Source organism: Bos indicus, chromosome 11 (genome assembly GCF_029378745.1).
Source record: "Bos indicus isolate NIAB-ARS_2022 breed Sahiwal x Tharparkar chromosome 11, NIAB-ARS_B.indTharparkar_mat_pri_1.0, whole genome shotgun sequence".
In the NCBI taxonomy this organism is placed as follows: Eukaryota; Metazoa; Chordata; class Mammalia; order Artiodactyla; family Bovidae; genus Bos; species Bos indicus.
This window is the reverse complement of record NC_091770.1, coordinates 88,772,221-88,795,073: the sequence shown is the minus strand read 5'-3', so window position 1 is coordinate 88,795,073 and position 22,853 is coordinate 88,772,221. Positions and strand designations below refer to the sequence as shown.

Below are 22,853 nucleotides of genomic sequence, written 5' to 3'. Positions count from 1 at the left end.
AAAAAAGTATACATGCATATTTTTATTGTAATTATTTTTAACTTAAGATAGAGATTCTGTTATATATAGTCTTTGAGACTCTTTTCATCTATAATACCTTGTCAATGTATCGTTATATTGTCGCATATAGCTGCATCTACTTCTGCTTTAAAACATCTACTTCTGCTTTATTGACTATGCCAAAGTCTTTGACTGTGTGGATCACAACAAACTGTGGAAAATTCTTCAAAAGATGGGAGTACCAGACCACATTACCTGCCTCCTGGGAAATCTGTATTCAGGTCAAGAAGCAACAGTTAAAACTGGACATGGAACAACAGACTGGTTCCAAATCAGGAAAGGAGTACTTCAAGGACGTAGATTGTCACCCTGCTCATTTTATTATATGCAGAATGTATTATGCAAAATGCCAGGCTGGATGAAGCACAAGCTGGAATCAAGATTGCCAGGAGAAATATCAATAACCTCAGATACGAAGATGACACCACCCTTATGGCAGAAAGTGAACAAGAACTAAAGAGCCTCTTGATGAAAGTGAAAGAGGAGAGTGAAAAAGCTAGCTAAAGACTCAACATTTACAAAACTAAGATCATGGCATCCAATCCCATCACTTCATGGCAAATAGATGGGAAAACAACTGAAACAGTGAGAGACTATTATTCTGGGCTCCAAAATCACTGCAGATGGTGACTGCAGCCATGAAATAAAAGACGCTTGCTCCTTGGAAGAGAAGTTATCACCAACCTAGACATTCTATTAAAAAGCAGAGACTTTCCTTTGCCAATAAAGGGCCATCTAGTCAAAGCTATGGTTTTTCCAATAGTCATGTATGGGTGTGAGAGTTGGACCATAAAGAAAGCTGAACGCCAAAGAATTGATATTTTTGAACTGTGGTGTTGGAGAAGACTCTTGAGAGTCCCTTGGACTGCAAGAAGTTCCAACCAGTTCATCCTAAAGGAAACCAGTCTTGAATATTCATTGGAAGGACTGATGCTGAAGCTGAAACTCCAATAATTTGGCCACCTGATATGAAGAACTGACTCCTTGGAAAAACCCTGATGCTGGGAAAGATTGAATGAAGGAGAAAGGGATGACAGAGGATGAGATGGTTGGATAGCATCACCGGCTTGATGGACATGAGTTTGAGCAAGCTCTGAGAGTTGGTGATGGACAGGGAGGCCTGGCATGCTGCAGTCCATGGGGTCACAAAGAGTCAGACATGACTGAGTGACTGAACTGAAATGAACTGATACAGCTGCAGTTTTCTTTGAATGTTTTATATGTATTTATTCTTTCACTTTTTAGTCATTATTTCCAACACTCAGGGATCTTTTTGCTCTTTTGAACAATTCAACTATAAACTTTCTCATACAAGTCTTCTGTAATACATATAAAATTTACCTTGAGCAGAAATTGAATTGTAGAATTAATTGGTCAATAGGGTAGTTAAATGTTTAAAAGATATGTACCAAACCTTTTCATACCATTCATGGGGTTCTCAAGGCAAGACCCTCTTGATGAAAGTGAAAGAGGAGACTGAAAAGATTGGATTAAAACTCAACATTCACAAAGCTAAGATCAAGGCATTTGGTCCCATCACTTTATGACAAATAGATGGGGAAACAATGGAAACAGTGAGAGACTTTATTTTGGGGGGCTCAAAAATCACTGCAGATAGTGAATTCAGCCATGAAATTAAAAGACTCTTACTCCTTGGAAGAAAAGTTAACACCAACCTAGACAGCCTATTAAAAAGCAGAGACATTACTTTGCCAACAAAGGGCCATCTAGTCAAAGCTATGGTTTTTCCAGTAGTCGTGTATGGATGTGAGAGTCAGACCATAGAGAAAGCTGAGCGCCGAAGAATTGATGTTTTTGAACTGTGGTGTTGGAGGAGACTCTTGTGAGTCCCTTGGACTGCAAGGACATCCAACCAGTCCGTCCTAAAGGAAATCAGTCCTGAATATTCATTGGAAGGACTGATGCTGAAGCTGAAACTCCAATACTTTGGCCACCTGATGCAAAGAGCTGACTCATTTGAAAAGACCTGATGCTGGGAAAGGTTGAAGGCAGGAGGAGAAGGGGACAACAGAGGATGAGATGGTTGGATGACATCACCGACTCAATGGACATGAGTTTGAGTAAACTCTGGGAGTGGGTGATGGATAGGTAAGCCTAACGTGCTGCAGTCCACTGGGTCACAAAGAGCCAGATACGACTGAGCAACTGAACTGAATTGATATCAAACCTTCACCCACCCTGATTGCCACATGGACTCTCTTACCAGAAACATACAGGAGCTCTTCTGTGACATGTGTCTCCTCAACCCCACCCCAAGCAATTACTTGTAATTAATATTTAAAATGATCAAAATTTTAGTTATTCTTAACTGACTTGGTGCAAAAGTGAAATCTCGGGGTGCTCTTGATTTCCATTGCCATGATCACCTGATCATAATCAAGTATTTATTGGATAGAATATGTGCATTTATCTTTTGACCATTTTTCTACTGAGTTAGGTTCTTAATGAGTTTAAAGAGTTTTTTATGTGTTGTTGACATGAGTCTACATATTTTAACTATAATTAATTTAAATGATGAAAAACACTGGCCTTTTAATAAAATATATTATGTCATTATCAGACCATCTGATTATAATGAGTTAACTCAGAAGACAAGCCTTTGGTGAGTACATGTCCTCAATTAGCAGATATAAATGACAATTTCCCTTTGGAGTATAGTTTAAAATTTGCATATTTGTGTGTGTTTATTTACATACATGGGCTCCCTAGGTGGCTTAGTGAAAGTGAAGTCGCTCAGTCGTGTCCGACTCTTATCGACCCCATTGACTATAGCCCACCAAGGCCCTCCATCCATGGGATTTTCCAGGCAAGAGTACTGGAGTGGGGTGCCATTGCCTTCTCCATTAACAGCAGCTAGGCATATTATATTTACTTGGAGCTGGTATACTTGGTGACAGCCTTAGTGCCCTCGGACACGGCGTGCTTGGCCAGCTCCCCAGGTAGCAGCAAGCGCATGGCGATCTGGATCTCCCTGGAGGTGATAGTCGAGCACTTGTTGTAATGCACCAGGTGCGATGCCTGACCAGCGATGTGCTCGAAAATGTTGTTGACGAAGGAGTTCATGATTCCCATGGCCTTGGACGAGATGCCGGTGTCCAGATGGACTTGCTTCAGCACCTTGTACAGGTACACGGAGTAGCTCTCCTTGCGGCTGCACTTGCGCTTCTTGCTGTCCTTCTTCTGGGCCTTGGTCAAAGCTTTTTTAGAGCCCTTTCTAGGGGCAGGAGCAGACTTAGCCGATGCCCTAGGTGGCTTAGTGGTAAGTAATCTGACTGCCAACACAGGAGATGCAAGAGACACAGGTTTGATCCCTGGGCTGGAAAGATCCCCTAGAGTAGTAAATGGCAACCAACTTCAGTACTCTTGTCTGGAAAATCCCGTGGAGAGAGGAGTCTGGCAGGGTACAGTCCATGGAGTCACAAAGAGTAGGACATGACTTAGCGACTAAGAACACACTCACAACATGCACGTATGTACACACCCACACATGAACAGACACATAGACACACACAAAACACTTCCTAAAGTAAAAGACAGTGAGGCTCATCTCTTCTGACCCCCTGCTCCCATCCTGGTGCCTCCTAGCAAGACCTTGCAGTCCCTTTGAAAGGTCCCTGTAACCAGTCTCTCCTCTCCATGCATCCTGCATGCTGACCTCAGGCTCCTTTCCCAAAACATCAATTTTGCTAACTCTCAAAATGAGAACAATGCTTACACCTCTGCGTTACCTGGCATGTAAGGTAAAGATTCCTAACCCAGCCCCTCCATCCTACTTGACCTAAGCTATCTTCCTGGACAAACTTGCTTCTGCTGGCCCATGTGAATGAAGCCTAAGGGCCTCCAAATCAGTCTAGTACATGGCAGCTGTGTGACACACGGGAGGTCACTTAATTCAATGAAAGCTCAATTTCTTCTTCTGTAAAATGAGGACAAACACAGCACCTAACTCATGGGTTCACAGGGTCTATGTGGGGATGAAGCAAGGTGATACTTTGTCAACATTTAGTACAATGTCTACATGGTAAACAATCACTAAACATGTGTTGTTGTTTATGTGCCTAGTATTGCTGGAATTATCATCTCATTATAGCCAAATTGTTCATCTTGTTAATCCTCAAATACTGGTGGAGCGATTTTTCTTTTGTCTACACTCCCTTGCACCTTTGCATAGGTGTCTTCTGCAGTTGTCTGTATGATGACATGGAATTCTATCATCTTCAGAATTTCTAAGCACTTTGGTAACACTTCTTCCATTAGTACTTATGCCTCACAGTTCCTTGTACAAATATATTTTCTCTATTGTTCCTGTGCTGCCTGAGAGAAAGAGCAGAATACTAGTCATCTTTTTTTATTTCCAGTATCCAATTCCCAGGCCAAAATAAAACAGGTGCTCAAAACGTGTTTGTTGAGCATTTCCTATCCTTATTTTCTCTTCCTAAAACCCTTATTTAAAAAATTTATTTGAAACATGTATAATTTCATGTATGAAACGAGTCACCAGTCCACGTTCGATGCACGATACTGGATGCTTGGGGCTGGTGCACTGGGACGACCCAGAGGGAGGGTATGGGGAGGGAGGAGGGTTCAAGATGGGGAGCACGGGTATACCTGTGGCAGATTCATTTTGATGTTTGGCAAAACTAATACAATATTGTAAAGTTTCAAAATAAAATAAAATTAAAAAAAGAAAAAAAAGAGAGAGAAAAAATGCACTGTAAAAAAAAAAATTTATTTGTAACCCTATAAAACCATCACCCACACTACCAGTCTAGTTGCTGCCCTTTCCAGTTCCCCCTCCACAATACACTCTCTGAACCTGTCTTTCCCCACCTCTCCATTTTGCCAAACCACTCAAGGTACAGAGCGTCAGGTTTTTATTCTGTCTAATTGTTTCTCTAGAAGGAATGCTCCCAGCCATCATGTTTTCTTCCTTTAAAATTCCAGCGAGAGAAGCAAGTGGGGCAGATAAACCCTTGACACTCTTCTCAAGTCAGAGTTGGGGAGGGGGGTGTGGAGGGGAGAAGTAAAGCATAGAATCCCACCGTATCAGAATTTTGAGTCAGTCAAAAAGTTCATTTGGGTTTTTTTAGAACATTTTATGAAAAATCCAAATGAACTTTTTGATCAACCCAACATAGACCTCTACTGTGGTTTGCAGCATTATCATTCATCCAGATTATGCCCAGGGATAGACCCCATGCATAAATATAAACGATTCCACACATCTAACTTTAATGTCTTTAAGGATTACTTCTCCCATCACTCTTTTCCTGGTCTGAGACAAGTCGTATAATATGAAGTGTCATGTTCTGTCTCATGTCACTCACAATCACCATCACTAGATTATTCTGATTAATTCCATAAGATGGCACAGTCAATTCAATGAGCAATGCTTAGAGTCAAGGTCCAGGGTACAACTCAGAGCTGACATCCTTCTGCAGTATATGCTCAGATGTCATGGAGCTGAGATCCTTCAGCCGGGCTGAGAAGGGTGTTCCTCAGAATCGCAGCTACATGCTCTATTTACTCTCATATGCCAAATGATATGTGTCACAGGGGAAAAATCAGACATCATGTATTATCTATTTTTTAAAATCTATTATGTTAAGAGGAAAAAGAAGAGACAAGATGATGTAAAAGAGGGTAGCTCTATGCAAATGAGGTCACGATTATGTGCATAAATTACTGGAGCTCATTACTCAGGAGTTTCAATCTACCTCTGCTCTGTGACTATGCGTGTCAGAATCCAGTGCAGGAAAGAGAAACTACTCCAGGTATTTGAAACAAAAACACTAATATGAGGAATTGGGTCCTTAGCATTGACCAGACCAGAGAGGGATAGAAGTAGGGGAACTGCCTTCCAAATCTCATACACTCAATATTTTATTATCATGTCGTAACATTCTGCATGGATCCTGTGCTAAGGTTAAGAACTATATCTGTTTTCTTTTTATTGTTTTTTCTTATCAGGCATATATACATATGTATATGAAAATAAAAGTACAACAGCTCTAAAATATTACAAGGAAATGTTATTTTGCTCCTTAGGGTAAATACGGTTTGTCACAGCACTGCAGTAAATACAGGACAAAATCTAATATCAGCGGCTCTTTCCTGGGACCACAGGCTCCTCATTTCCACCCTCTGCCAACACTCCCCACTTAACAGTAGTAGGCATACCTAGGGATGTGGTAACAGCGAGCAAACATGCCATGAAGAGAGGCTAGCCAGCTAAGGGCCTTTCTTTCCTTTTGAAGAGGCAAGACTCACAGTAGGCAATGTTCACACCGTCAAGATTGAGAAAAGCCAGGAGACTCATCTCTGTGGTGGAAAATAAATGTAAGGCTTTCTGAACTGTCCCAGAACTTTAGTCAGGAGGAAGAAAATCTAGCGTCCTGGCTCTTTCTGATACTGAGAAGTCTTGTAGGTGGCTCAGCTGTCCCCCTGGGACAGAAGAGAAATGAGTTTCAGGTGCTACTTCCTTCTCACCTACGGGTAGTTGATCCTGAAAACTCCCCAGGCTGGGTAGGTTTATCAGAGAAGGATCTGTCTAGGACCACTCTGCCCCAGACACAGACCTCAACACTCCAGCCCACATTCCCCATGTGGACAAGGGTGTTCCAATCCCTGCTGCTGATGTTGCCTTCTTAGATGTTACGTCCAAGTGTAAAATTCATCCCTTCGAAAGGAAATGAAAGCCTCTAGCATAATTCCTTCCATCCAGACTGCCTAAAACAGATCATCTGGATTATCCTGAAGAGGTGGTCTACCTGGTTGGACTCGTGGATGTTGCAGCTGGAGGAAGAAGCGTCACACCAAGACTCATGAGGACACCGAAACAAAGGAGGTAGGAGTGAGCAGAGCTGAGAACTGAGGTCCACAGGAGAAGCTTAGCCACAAAAGAGGAGGGCCTTAATTTGGTGTTCAAACTGAGAGACAGAAGGCAGTTATGAAGCCACAGATTTCAGCTGGCAATACTTTCGAGCAATAATACAATTTACAACAGAGGGGCTTGAACTCCATTAGGTGCCCTGGTCATAGGTGCCCGTGCCCCTGTGGCAGCCTTGTTGCTGTTGTTTTTGAGTCACTAAGTCACACCCCATGCTTCGTAACCCCATGGACTCCATACACCGAGCTTCCTTGTCCTTTGTTATCTCCTGGAGTTGGCTCAAATTCATGTCCATGGAGTCAGTGATGTCATTCTACCATCTCATCCTCTGGTGCCCCTTTCTCCTTTTGCCTTCCATCTTTCCCAGCATCAGAGTCGCAGCCTGCAGGGCCCCAAGTATTGCTGCAGCTTTGGGATGAGCACCACAGGCCTCTGTTATGTTCTATTTTAGCTTCCCTGTCAATGCAAGAAATGAAAACCAGACATACACAAATGCAGAGGCAGTTAGTTTCTCTGGTGATGGCGTAGCTGTTGTTCCTTATCCTCACCATCATCCATTGACCTGAATAAGAAATTCAGGTTTTATCATAACCTTTCTTTCGTCCTTTCTTCTCCCTCAGCTCCTTCAACACCAAATTGGCTCCCAAGTCTCTCAACTCTAACTCCTTAACTTCTCTCAAATTGCATTCCTCTTCCCAAACACCGCTGTGACTGCCTGGGGTCAGGCAGTCCTCATTCTAACCAGATTTATGGTAAACACGTCTCCTACACTCTCAGCATGGATGCTCACTCCCCTCCATCTAAATTCCACATTAAGCCACTGGTCATGTAACCTATAGATCTGGTCATTCTCCCAGATTGAAACTTCCCCATGGCTCCCCACTGCTTCTAAGATTTGCTTAAACTACTGATCTGGACCACAGTCTTCATCATGGGCTCCTAGGACCATTTCTTATCTCAGCTCTTATTACATGCCAACAGTATCCTTTGGTTGAGTCACATTAGCCAACTTGGAATTTCTCAATGGACCACGTGTCTCATGCATCAGAACTTGGGGAAAATAGTTCCTGTAGCCTGAAATACACCTCCACTGCCTCACTCCTTTCTTGAGACTATTTATCCTGTCCTTCACATTGCCACTCAAGGGTTACCTCCTTCTGGAAGCAGTCCCAGAGTAGGATAGGAACCTGGATCCAAATAATTCCTCAACAACATGAAAGTACTTATTGCTTGAACAGTCATTATGGATCTTCTAGGTTAAAATAGACTCCTCTCCTTTTGGGGGCAGAAACGGTATCTCATTAATTTGTGAGTCCTCAGAATTTAATTCAGTGCCTGGCTCAACAAATGATTATTGAATGCATGAATGAATAGAGAAAGTAAAAGATGAATACATGAATGAATAAGTAAGTAACTGGGAAAGGAATAAGTTAAAATGAGGAGCAATGCAACATAACCTTTTTGACCGAATCTGCAGTTGATTATCTGTTGCATATAAATACTGTAACCATGTTCTTCTAACTGTCTGCCTTTTCCCTGGGAAGCTTCACCTACTTCATTGGTTTCCTTTCTTCTATGTATGTTTTCCTCTAATAGCTCCTGTGTAAAGATGATAGAGATGCACCTATTTTGACAGATAAGGAAAATTAAGCTTGGAGAACTTAAGTAAATTTCCCAAGAACTTACTAAAGTAGCAAGACTAGGATCATTTTTTTAAAAATTGGGATATAGTGCTTTACAATGTCATATTAGTTTCCGCTGTATAATGAAGTAAATCAGCTATATGTATGCATATATCCTCTCCCTCTTGGACCTCCCTCCCAGCCTTGTATGTATGAACCACAGCTTTCTTATCCATTCATCTGTCAGTGGACATTTAGGTTGCTTCCATGACCTGGCTCTTGTACATAGTGCTGCAATGAACACTGGGGACTAAGATCTTAATCCCATTGTTTGGCCCCAAAACTTCCCCTTTCCTACAGGATGGCAGGGTGAGCCTGGATGTGTGGGTACCATGTGGGATAAGAGTGGGAATTAGCCTGACATAACTACTTTGACTACCCACCCCAAGTTCCCAGTTCTCTATTATTTCCAGTTTACCCTACCTGAACTTCTACTTTTGTGGTTTGAAAACACATATAAATCCTCTGAAAGGCAACAATTAAACCATTCATCACATTAAAGATCACAATAGTTAATTCCGAGAAGCAGGCTTCTTAGATTATCATGCCTCTCTGGGATTTTTAGGAATTTGTCTATGTGATCTGGTTCCCAGGTAATACACATAAAGCATTAAACAGTTATATTACAGCTGACCTTCTCTGCTCTTGAAAGGAATCTGTGAGAATGACTGGGTTTGAATCACTGGATTCAAAAGTCAAAATCCCAAAGCAAAAGGTCTGCATAATAGTCTCTGTAAACTTTTGGTATTCTTCACAGTCTTTGGGAAGCTTACCATATATCATGTCCAACAGATAAGGGATTTGCTGAACATTCTAAACTGTGTTCATGGAACTTGTCCTGAGATGTGCTTCAACTACGACAATGCTTTCACCTCTCTTCTAATACAGAATACTACAGTTTTACCCTTAAAATGTTGTAACTATGCTTTTCCTAAAACAAATCATGCCAATAAATATTTTCACATATTGCTCGTAGGTATATAACTGGATTCAACTCTTACGGAAAACAACTTGGAATATGTTCCCTGGTGGCTCAGCAGTAAAGAATCTACTGGCCAGTGCAGGAGATGTGGGTTTGATCCCTGGGTTGGGAAGATCCTCTGGAGAAGAAAATGGCAACCCACTCCAGTATTCTTGCCTGGAGAACCCCATTGTCAGAGGAGCCTGGTGAGCTACAGTCTATGGGGTTGCAAAGAGTTGGACATGACTTCGGGACTAAACAACAACATCAGGAACCATAAAAATCCCCTCTTGGTACAATGATAGCACTTCTTTGACTTTATCTTGAGAAAATTACCCAAGAGATATAGAGAGAAAACCTTGATATCAAAGATAATCCTCATGACTTTATTTATAAAAAGTATCAAAAATAATCAACAAAAGAGTCAACTACATGGTGATATCTATTTTGATGTTTATATAATGACATGAAACAAGGAACTAATAAGCTAAGTAAAAAGGGATACTAAATTATAGATAAGAGGTGATGACAACTGTGAAAAATAAATGTGCACTGAGAAAGATTTAATTAAACTAAATCAAAATGTAGTAGTGTTTGGATAGCACAATCAATGTTTCAACATTTTTATGTTTAATAGATTTTACACTATGGCCATGCTTGTTTTTACAATTGAGAAAAAGAAATCTTTATTTTTTTTAAAGAGTTTTTTCTTCTCAGTGTTAGAGTCAAAAAAAAAAAGATGGTAGAAATGTAGGAATACTAGGGATATTCTTATAAATAAGAATCAAGAAAAAGTCTTTGAGATACATTTGGTTGGCCAAAAAGTTCACTTGTGGTCTTCATAATCTCTCATGGAAAATCCCTAATGAACATTTTGTCCAGCTCAATATTTTGAAAGGGTTTCCCAGGTGGCTCAGTGGATAAAGAACCTGCCTGAAAGGCAGGAGACGCCAGAGACATGGGTTCAATTCCTGGGTTGGAAAGATCCCCTGGAGGAGGGCATGGCAACCCCTTCCAGTATTCTTGCCTGGAGAATCCCCATGGACAGAGGAGCCTGGCGGGCTACAATCACAAAGAGTCGGACAGAACTGAGACAACTTGGCACGCACACAGGCAATATTTCAAAAGACATTAAGGTAAGAAAGTTTAGTAGCATGGGAACATGGAGAAGTAGCCAGATGTTGGAAAGTCCTAGAACGACCACCAAGATACTCTTGACATGGCCAGAAAAGGGAGGAATGTAGACAATGATCCCTCCCCACAGAAATCTTAAAGCTCAATTTACACTGACTTCTAAAATAGAGAGCCTGTGGAGTAGAATAAAGTTACAGAGAACAGGGGTATGTCTAACAAATAGATAATTAGGCTCTTCTAAGGAGAAGGAAGGTGTGATATTCACAACTAGCTTTAAAAATAGTGATCTTTACGTCCCTGGGAGTGTCAGAGTCACAGGAGACTAGGTGATACCTTCGCAGCCGTATTAGACGGGTAAATATAGAGCAAGCCTCTAAAAGCTGTGATCCAATAAATGTGTGTTTCAGAAGACAATTCCCAAGCATGTCTAGTCTACCCTGGTGTGAAGTCAGAGCTGCAGGGTGTGTGAAAAGACCTAAATGTCAGCCCATCAGAGCCTTAGGACTCCAGAGTCCAAGAGGCTGGAGATGCTGCTATTCAAGAGTGAGATCAGCCATTTCACACAGCCAGTTCAGAACAGGCATGCTCCCAAGACAACAGTGACTAAGGCAGCAGTAATGCTGAAATCATGCTGGCACCCTGGTAGAAGGCAAGATGCCCCTTGGACATGTTGAAGGCTGGATGATAGGGCGGATATAATAGATTTGGGATGGTTTATAAGTGCACCAAAAACCTCTCTGGTGTGACTCATCAACACATCACTTTAAACACATTTGCCTGTAAATAACGTCACGGCTCACTTCTTATGCTATACAGTGGGTTCTTAATTAGTTATCCATTTTATACATAGAAGTGTATATTATACATAGACCCTGATGTGTATATATGTGTGTGTGTGTGTGTATACACACACACACACACACACATATACATATGTATATGCATACATATACAAATATACACGTATACATATATACATGTATGCTGCTGCTGCTGCTGCTAAGTCGCTTCAGTCGTGTCCGACTCTGTGCGACCCCACAGACAGCAGCCCACCAGGCTCCCCCGTCCCTGGGATTCTCCAGGCAAGAACACTGGAGTGGGTTGCCATTTCCTTCTCCAATGTATACATATATGTAAACATAGACCCTATACATATACATAGACTCTGAGGCTGGGAAAGATTGAAGGCGGGAGGAGAGGGGACGACAGAGGATGAGATGGTTGGATGGCATCACCAACTCGATGAACATTAGTTTGGTTAGCTGCGGGAGTTGGTGATGGACAGGGCAGCCTGGCATGCTGCAGTCCATGGGGTTGTAAAGCGTCAGACACAACTTAGTGACTGAACTGAACTGAGTATATATATATGTTAATCCCAATCTCCCAATCTCCCAATTCCTTAATAAAAACAAGGTTGCTGATTTTGTACGTGACCCAATTGTTACCAATATTTTTTATATATTGTTGGATGAAGACAGACTACAATATTTCATGACTTTGAAAACTTCAGATGACACTAGGTGGAGAGAGATCACCAAGACATTGTTGGATAAAGATTTTAAAAGGCTCTGGCCTTTCTGGGAAATATGAGTCAAAGTTAACCAGATGAAAATAACTATGTGTAAAGAACCAGTCTTGTTTTTGAGTCAGTAAGTAACATGCCCAAGGATGAAAGAATCTAGTTCAGTGGGGAAACAAGGCTCAGAAGTTAGAGATGAGCTCACCTGGGCAGAGACAATCGGATGCCAGTGCTTAGTACTCGTGGCAGAGGGAATATTAACCCCAAGATATCACACTGGGCAAACCACACCTGGATCTGCATTCTGCATTGGGACCCACATTTTATAAAGAAATTTAAAAGTTGAAGCATATCCAGTAGAGAAAACGGTGATGGTGAAGATCTTGGAAACCATTTTCTTCATTCCATATGAAGAAAAAGTGAAGGAATAAGGAATGTTCCCTTTGGAAAACTCAAGATTTGGGAGCGATGTTAGCACTGTTGTCAAACCTATGAAACGCTCTAATGAAAAGAATCATTCAGTTCATTCTTTGCTGTTCCAGAGAGTAAAACCGAGGTCAAGGGGAAGAAAAAAACAAATAAGCTATATGAAAATTCTTGAGAGAGTCCCTTGGACAGCAAGGAGATCAAACCAGTCAATCCTAAAGGAAATCCACCCTGAATATTCATTGAAGGACTGATGTTGAAGCTGAAACCCCAGTACTTTGGCCACCTGATGCCAAGAGCTGACTCATTGGAAAAAAACCCTGGTGCTAGGAAAGATTGAAGGCAAAAGGCAAAGAGAGTGGCAGAGGATGAGATTGTTAGATAGAACCGCCAACGCAATGGACATGAATCTGGGCAAACTCCAGGAGGTAGTGTAGGACAGAGGAGCACAGATTGCTGCAGTTCGTTGGTTGCAAGGAGTCAGACACGACTTAGTGACTGAACAGTAACACAGTGCCTGTAATAAGGGCATTTATCTATTATCATCTCCAGCCCGCCTCCACCTGGAGCCCACCTACATATGCCCAGTTCTAGTCTTAAGGACTAAGCCGTCTGCCACTCCTCTGGGCCTAGGTCATTATGGCCCTTCCCAGAATGACCTCTCTTATTTTTCTACCTGATAACTTCTATTTATCATTGTGGGCTCTGTTATCTCCTCCTCTGTGGAATCTTGGCTCTAACATCTCTCGTACTGCAAAGACTTGGGCTCCATGTACTTCTCAGTCCCTTGTGTTCTCCATCAGAGCAACCTCACTGGTGGATTAACACTATACACCTCTGCTCATTCACTGGGCTACGAGTAGGTGTTACTGACTTTTTATCTCCAGCAACAGAGTCTTCTGCTCAGTATTCTGTAATAACCTAAGTGGGAAAAGAATTTGAAAAAGAATAGATGCATTTTTAGGTATAACTGAATCACTTTGCTGCACACCAGAAACTAACACAATATTGTTAATCAACTATACTTCAATAAAAATTAAAAGAAATGCAAGGAAAGGCAGAGAAAAAGAGTTAGTCTAGGATCTAAAACTAATTTACTTACATTTTCCAGGTGTGAACTAAATCAGGAATGAGACCCAAACTAGAAGCTTCACTCTTAGAAAAGGTTTTTAAGGCATGACTGATGGAATGCTTTTACAAGAAACAGATCTAGAGATGAGAAGTCAGTCTAATGTACTGCCGTGAACTCTGGCTACATGAAAACCACATGGTAAATTGCCAGTGAACTCTTGGTAGGCTATCCAAAGAGAAAGAATAGAAATGTGTTCCTTAGAGTTCAGCAGTGGCCCCTGTAGCAGAAGAAACACAATCGTGATCATCTTTTTTCTTTAATTCTTTTATTTGATTGCTGGTATTTCTAAGATAAACTAAGAACTTTGTACTTAAAGTTGATTTGTCCTGGACCAGTAGTATTTTATCATATACAAAAATAATATTATGAAAGCTGAAATTATCCTAATCAGGAACATAAAATGAAGACATTAAAGTTGAGAGCTGAATTGTATCGTGTTTCACTGGGAATGTGTAATGACAAATCATACTTTCTCATGAAAGTAGTTATGTATTACTTATTTTTTAAAAACGAGTCATGGAATAACAAAGCTTAGGTGTCATTAAACATACTATGTTGTGGTTTTGCAAATCTCCAGACTTGGAATTATTTGCCAATTGCCCTATCCTGCAAGGCCACCGGACAACAGAAGACAAATGGAATTATGCTTGTATTTCAACAGAACATACTTAAAAAATAGTCATATTTCTCCAAAGAAGATACACAAAGGGCCAGTGAGCACATGAAAATATACTCAACATCATTAGTCATTCAGATCAGATCAGTCACTCAGTCCTGTCCGACTCTTTGCGACCCCATGAATTGCAGCACGCCAGGCCTCCCTGTCCATCACCAACTCCCGGAGTACACTCAGACTCACATCCATCGAGTAGGTGATGCCATCCAGCCATCTCATCCTCTGTCATCTCCTTCTCCTCTTGCCTCCCAATCCCTCCCAGCATCAGAGTCTTTTCCAATGAGTCAACTCTTCGTGTGAGGTGGCCAAAGTACTGGAGTTTCAGCTTTAGAATCATTCCTTCCAAAGAAATCCCAGGGCTGATCTCCATCAGAATGGACTGGTTGAATCTCCTTGCAGTCCAAGGGACTCTCAAGAGTCTTCTCCAACACCACAGTTCAAAAGCATCAATTCTTCAGTGCTCAGCCTTCTTCACAGTCCAACTCTCACATCCATACATGACTACAGGAAAAACCATAGCCTTGACTAGACGGACCTTTGTTGGCAAAGTAATGTCTCTGCTTTTGAATATGCTATCTAGGTTGGTCATAACTTTCCTTCCAAGGAGTAAGTGTCTTTTAATTTCATGGCTGCAGTCACCATCTGCAGTGATTTTGGAGCCCAGAAAAATAAAGTCTGACACTGTTTCCACTGTTTCCCCATCTATTTCCCATGAAGTGGTGGGACCGGATGCCATGATCTTCGTTTTCTGAATGTTGAGCTTTAAGCCAACTTTTTCACTCTCTTCTTTCACCTTCATCAAGAGGCTTTTTAAGTTCCTCTTCACTTTCTGCCATAAGGGTGGTATCATCTGCATATCTGAGGTTATTGATATTTCTCCCGGCAATCTTGATTCCAGCTTGTGTTTCTTCCAGTCCAGCGTTTCTCATGATGTACTCTGCATAGAAGTTAAATAAGCAGGGTGACAATATACAGCCTTGACATACTCCTTTTCCTATTTGGAACCAGTCTGTTGTTCCATGTCCAGTTCTAACTGTTGCTTCCTGACCTGCATACAGATTTCTCAAGAGACAGATCAGGTGGTCTGGTATTCCCATCTCTTTCAGAATTTTCCACAGTCTATTGTGATCCACACAGTCAAAGGCTTTGGCATAGTCAATAAAGCAGAAATAGATGTTTTTCTGGAACTCTCTTGCTTTTTCCATGATCCAGCGGATGTTGGCAATTTGATCTCTGGTTCCTCTGCCTTGTCTAAAACCAGCTTGAACATCAGGAAGTTCATGATTCACATATTGCTGAAGCCTGGCTTGGAGAATTTTGAACATTACTTTACCAGCGTGTGAGATGAGTGCAATTGTGTGGTTGATTGAGCATTCTTTGGCATTGCCTTTCTTTGGGATTGGAATGAAAACTGACCTTTTCCAGTCCTGTGGCCACTGCTGAGTTTTCCAAATTGGCTGGCATATTGAGTACAGCACTTTCACAGCATCATCTTTCAGGATTTGGAATAGCTCAACTGGAATTCCATCACCTCCACTAGCTTTGTTCATAGTGATGCTTTCCAAGGCCCACTTGACTTCACATTCCAGAATGTCTGGCTCTAGGTCAGTGATCACACTATCGTGATATCTTGGTTGTGAAGATCTTTTTTGTACAGTTCTTCTGTGTATTCTTGCCACCTCTTCTTAATATCTTCTGCTTCTGTTAGGTCCATACCAGTTCTGTCCTTTATCGAGCCCATCTTTGCATGAAATGTTCCTTTGGTATCTCTGATTTTCTTGAAGAGATCTCTAGTCTTTCCCATTCTGTTGTTTTCCTCTATTTCTTTGCATTGATAGCTGAAGAAGGCTTTCTTATCTCTCCTTGCTATTCTTTGGAACTCTGCATTCAGATTAGTCATTAGGATAATAAAAATAAAAACCTCAATTAAATATCACTTTGCACCCCACTAGGATGCCTATGAGAGAAGGCAATGGCACCCCACTCCAGTACTTTTGCCTAGAAAATCCCATGGACGGAGGAGCCTGGTAGGCTGCAGTCCATGGGGTCGCTAAGAATCAGACACGACTGAGCGACTTCACTTTCACTTTTCACTTTCATGCATTGGAGAAGGAAATGGCAACCCACTCCAGTGTTCTTGCCTGGAGAATCCCAGGGACGGGGAAGCCTGGTGGGCTGCCGTCCATGGGGTCGCACAGAGTCGGACACGACTGAAGTGAGCAGCAGCAGCAGCAGGCAGGATGCCTATAATCAAAGAGATAGATTGACAATTGTTGGCAATGATGTGGAGAAACTAGAACCCTCACACACTCCTGGGCTTCCCTGGTAGCTCAGTTGGTAAAGAATCCTCCTGCAAAGCAGGAGACCCCAATTTGATTTCTAGGTCAGGAAGATCCACTGGAGAAGAGAAAGGCTACCCACTCCAGTATTCCTGGGCTTCCCTGGTGGCTCAGATGGTAAAGAATCTGTCTGCAATGCAGGAGACCTTGTTTGGATCCCTGGGTTGGAACAGCTGTCCACTCCAGTGTTCTGACCTGGAGAATTCCATAGACTGTATAGTCCGTGGGGTCACAAAGAGTCGGACAAGACCAAGTGACTTTCACTTTCACACACTCCTGGTGGGAACGTCATGGTGTTGTATCCTGCTTTAGGAGACAGTCCAGCAGTTCCTCAAATGATTACACAGACAGCTACCATTTAAGCCAGCAATTCCACCCCTAAGTATATACCCAAGAGAAATGAAAATGTAAATCACAAAATCCTTGTATACCAATGTTCATAGCAACTTTATTTATGATAGCTCAAATGTGGAAAGAATCCAACTGACCATCAACTGACAAATGGATAAACAAAATGTGGTCTATCCATATGATGAAATATTATTCAATTATAAAAATAGAAGAAGTATTGGTGCATCTATAATACGAATGAACATTGAAAATATTATGCTCAGTGGAAGAAGCCAGTCACAAAAGACCACATATTATATGATTCCTTTTATATGAAATTTCCAGAATAGGCGAATCAAAAAGGACAGAAAGTAGATCAGTGGTTGGCTTGAGTTGAACACAGGAATGAAATGACATGGGGAGAGATAGCTAAAGGGAAAGAGTTTCTTTCAGGTTTAATGAAAATGTTCTAATATTGGTTTGGGTGATGGTTCCATAACTGTGAACACCCTAGAGATCATTGAACTGTATACTTTAAATGGGTGAATTGTATGGTGTGTGAATATATCTCAATAAAAGTATAACAAAAAGATCATTAGAAAGCTACAGCAAGAATAAACTTAAGAAGGTATTTTTCAAGTATTACAACTGGTGGATTTTTAGAAGATAAGATATAGGAGAGATGTGACTCTACAGTGAAGGCCCTAAACAACTTTTCTGAAAGTACGATCTTAACGTCTAAGAAATTGGACAAGGGTTTCCACTGGAAAATGTCCAGCTTGTCTACTTCCTTACATCTGTCTTTTGGGAAGAGAAATGCTTTCTTAGTTGAGAGAATAATGATTAGTCATCAACAATGTTTTGGTGGCAACTCCTGTGGTATAAAGAGGATGCATGGCCCTTAGTTTTTTCAAAGTCCGAAGTAGATGAAAATTCCCCCAGACTACACTCCTGAATTTTTCCGATTTTGTCATTCGTCTTTGAAGAATACTTCTTTAAAATAGCTGTATCACTATAAAAGTCTATGCTTTGATTGATACTGTTAAGGCAGACCCATAATTCACTTAGAGTATCAATTATCATTAATATCTAGGATTCTTTCCTATGGTTCTTAGAACCTGTGTCCCTGCTGTTTCCCCACCTAATCCCCCTGAGCTGAGAATATAAGACTATCAGAGCTGCCTGTCCAGCCCCTCAAGGTGGCCCCTGTTCTTGGCAGTGGCTACACGGGGTAGCTCTCAGTTCGTTTCATGCATTTACTTGTTTAATTCCCCAAAGAACCCATCCTCTCCAGAGAAGAAACACACACACACTTTAGTATGTTTCAGAGCATCGTTCTCTCCTCAGCTTCTCAGAATAGATACCTGCACATAGCCTAGTGTATCCGACATCTGTCTGTCATCTTTCACCCTAAGAAAAATGTTTTCGGTGCACACCAGATTGAAGAATGAAACAAGTTTTAGATCCAACTCCCTTCTCATTACCAACAAGAAATCTTATCTAAGGTTCTCGATAAACAAGGAGGCATGAGAGCTTTAGAGATGAATAAAGTTTGCAGAAAGTGAATAACTTCGAAGACCCAGATGGTAGCTTCTTCCACCCCTACTCACATCCCTTGTTGAGTGAGCTGACAGAGCCTACAAATATATAGGTGGGCTTCCCAGGTGACTCAGTGGTAAAGAATTCACCTGCCAATGCAGGAGATGCAAGAGATGTGGGTCTGATCCCTGGGTCAGGAAGATCCCCTGGAGGAGGAAATGGCAACTCACTTAAGTATTCTTGCCTAGAAAATTCCATGAACAGAGAAGCCTGTCAGGCTACAGTCCATGGGGTTGCAAAGAGTTGGACATGATCAAGCACACACACATGCACACAATCTGTACGTAAATAAAGAAAATTATGGTAGCAAATCCGGGATCATGGATTATGCTTATTCTTTTGACATAAAGATTACTCATATGTGAATTTTAAATAGGATACTGTATCTTGATGATAATACCATAATAAGAAAGTACTAGTTTTTTTTTTTTTTCTGAATCTCTAGCCTAATTAAGAGAATGTGTGAATATCTAACACCTTTACTAAAATTCATATATATGTGCTTATGCATGTCCACCAATCATTGAACTCAAAGAAAATCCTGCTTAAACGTATTATTAAAAGGGGCACTTAACCAGATACACAGGTTGTAAATGAGTTCCTTATTCTCCCCTGTTGAGAACATTAGCAAACATCCCATTGTTAGGCTGGTCTGGGTGGGTTAAAACACACCACAATCTGCTTAGCGTAACTAACTAGTCTAATTCTAGTCTTTAAATTTCCAAGAGGTCAGCCATTATTTAGAACTCTGACACACACAAGAGTACAAAGTATCGATTTAAGCAGAGATCATTTCAAAGACTAAATCAACTGCAGAATTTGTTAGTTGGACTTTGCATTATTGGCCAAACACTGACAGGATTTGGCCAGTTATGCAAAATTCCTAAACTTTGTCTATTTCTATATCAGATTTCAGCTTTCCTGGGTACAACTGTTTGTACACTGATTTTTTTGTATAATTATTGTTAATGATGCTAAAAGGGTTTTGCTGTTTCAAACTTTGCACACAAACCTAGCAGGCAAAATCTTCCATAAATGTATTCTAAGCTCTTGGCAAACTTTCCCCAGGAGCAAATATTAACTCCAGATAGTGTTTATTAGCTTTTATAAAATAACCACTGTAATAGTGGCATGTAATTGCTAGAGGTAAATGCTTATCTAGGCCACAGATTAATCAAGTTTGAGCTCCTTAATAGAACCCAGTCAGAAATAATTTATTTCTCGCACAGTTTACATTTTGAAATAACCACCTGATTTTCCTCTGATTTTGCTTTGCACTCCAACAGTGAATTCATGGCTACACATTGCATCCTGCTTGTGCTGTCAACAGAGAAACGTGGAGAAGTGGATTCTGTGTTGTATAACACAGATAAAGCTGTGGGAGATGGCTTCGTTCAGCTTCTTATCCTACATCTCTGAATGTGCCTGTGGGCGTGCATGCTCAGTGACTCGATCGTTTCTGACTCTTTTGTGACCCCATGGAGTAGCCCGCCAGTCTGTCCATGGGATTCTTCAGGCAGAAATTCTGGAGTGGCCATTTCCTCCTCAAGGGAATCTTCCTGACCTACGGATCAAATCCACATCTCCTGCACTGGCAGGCGGATTCTTTACCATTGAACCACCTGGAAAACCCACCCTACATCCCCAGGACTGATCTAAAACTTAGAGAGAGTTTCCCAATTTAAACAGTGCCAGGAGTTGGTGATGGACAGGGAGGCCTGACGTGCTACAATTCATGGGGTCGCAAAGAGTCGGACACGACTGAGCAACTGAACTGAACTGACTGACATCTCTGCATTATCAAAGTATTATTGCTACCTCCCTGAATATTAGGAAGTCCATCCTGCTATGAGATAACTGCTGTCCACAAAGCAATCCTGCTAGAAATACCATGTGCGGGTTTATGTGTGGACGTGTTCACAGTTCCTTCAGGTCAATACCGAGGAGCATGACAGCTGGATCATAATGTAAGAGTACATTTTGCTTCGTAGAAAAGAACCTACCAAACTGTCCTTCAAAGTGGCTATACCATTTGCATTCCTGCCAATAATGAGTAAGGGTTCCCGCCGCTCTACATCCTCACCAGTGTTTAGCGTTATCAGCGTTCCAGATTAGGGCCATTTTAACAGTCATGTACGGGTATCTCACTGCTGGTTTAATTTGCATTTCCTGATGACCTTCGATGTGGAGCATCTTTGCACATGCTTATTTGCCATCTGTATATCTTCTTTGGCGAGGTGTTTGTTAAAAATCTTTGGCCCACTTTAAAATCACATTGTTTGATATTATATTATTGAGTTTTAAGAATTCTTTGTATATTTTGGATAACGGTCCTCTATCAGATATGTCTTTGCAAATATTTTCTCATCACCAGCCAGTTGTGGTTTGTTTTCTAATCCTCTTGATCTTGTCTTCCAGAGAGGAGAGGTTTTTTATTTTAATGCAATCCAGCTTGTCTTCCATAGAGGAGAGGTTTTTTTATTTTAATGCAATCCAGTTATTTCTTTCAAGGATTGTGCCTTTGGTATTGTCGCTAAAGAGGCATCACCATACCTAAAGATCATCTAGGTTTTCACCTATGTTATCTTCTAGGATGTTTCTAGTTTTGATGTTTAGATACTTGATCCATTTTGAGTTAATATTTGTGCCGAGCATACGGTCTTCATCTAGATCCATTTTTATCTTGCATGTGAGGAGTTCCATTTTTCCAGCACCATTTATCAAAAGGGACTATCTTGGCCCTGTTGTTTTTCTTTGCTCCATTGTCAAAGCTCATTTGATGGCTTCTATGTATGTGAGTCTCCTTCTGGACTTGCTCTTCTGTTCCACTGATCTTCTTTCTTCTTTGTCTGATAACAACTTGTCCTGATTACTGTAGCTTCCCGGTAATTCTTGAAATGAGTGGTATTAGTCCTCCAGCTTCTTTCTTCTCCAATATCATGTTGACTATTCTGGGCCTTTTACCTCTACATATAATCTTTAGGGGAGACAGCAATGGCACCCCACTCCAGTACTCTTGCCTGGAAAATCCCATGGACAGAGGAGACTGGTGGGCTGCAGTCCATGGGTCGCTAAGAATCAGACACGACTGAGCGACTTCACTTTCACTTTTCACTTTCATGCATTGGAGAAGGAAATGGCAACCCACTCCAGTGTTCTTGCCTGGAGAATCCCAGGGACAGGGAAGCCTGGTGGGCAGCCGTCTATGGGGTCGCACAGAGTCGGACACGACTGAAGCGACTTAGCAGTAGCAGCAGCAGCAGCAGCAGCATAATCTTTAGATTCATGTTGATCTCCATGAAATAACTTGGTGGGACTTTTACTGGAATTGCACTGAATCTATAGATCAAATTGGGAAAAGCTGACATCTTGACCATATTGAGTCTTCTTCCTAGTGCACAAGGACTATCTCTTCATTTATTTAGCTCTTCATCAGAATTTTTTAGTTTTACTCATAGAGTTCTTGTACATATTTTTTAGATTTATACCTAATCACTTTAGTTTTGAGGGTGCTAATGGAAATGGTATTATGTTTAATTTAATTTAAATTTAATTTCAAATTCCATGTTCATTGTTAGTCAGGTACAAGTCTGTAGCTTTAGCATAAACAGTGAATACATCTATGTGTTGAGTTGCATGTTTAAGCATTCCAACTATCAATAATTAAATCAATGTGCTATAAGAAGACTGAGTTATTCTTCTCATCTCTTTATAGAAAATATTATAAATTATTGTCCAATGTAAAAACACTTCAGAGAATATGCAGCCAAAATGTAGGAATTAAAATATTGCAGAGATGTGTCAAGCAGTTAATTAGTGAAAATATTATGCTTTTTAAGATTTTGTGATACTTTTCAGATTCCTAAAATTTGCTTTCTCATTCTAAATAAATACTCCCTTTCATTTTGCATCTATAATTTTTATTCTCTTTCTTAAAGAGAACCTGAAAAATTTGGACATGCTTCAGGCCCCAAAACCTGGACCTGCCCTTGGCCTGCATTATTCCACCGAAGAAGGTTTTACTGTCATCGAAATTGAAAAGAAGCTAATGAAGCTGAATGTGTAACTGTGCAAAGAATTACTAT

General features: G+C 41.0%; 1 protein-coding gene across 1 annotated transcript in view; it reads right to left on the bottom strand.

The window, feature by feature from the left end:
- Positions 1–2,949: 2,949 nt before the first annotated feature.
- LOC139185957 (histone H2B type 1-H-like) overlaps positions 2,950–22,853 on the bottom strand; it is a 35,583-nt gene continuing 15,679 nt past the window's right edge. Inside the window, exon 3 of the mRNA XM_070799832.1 lies at positions 2,950–3,353. Coding sequence (XP_070655933.1) covers positions 2,950–3,353 — 404 coding nt within the window. The remainder of the gene's footprint in view (positions 3,354–22,853) is intronic.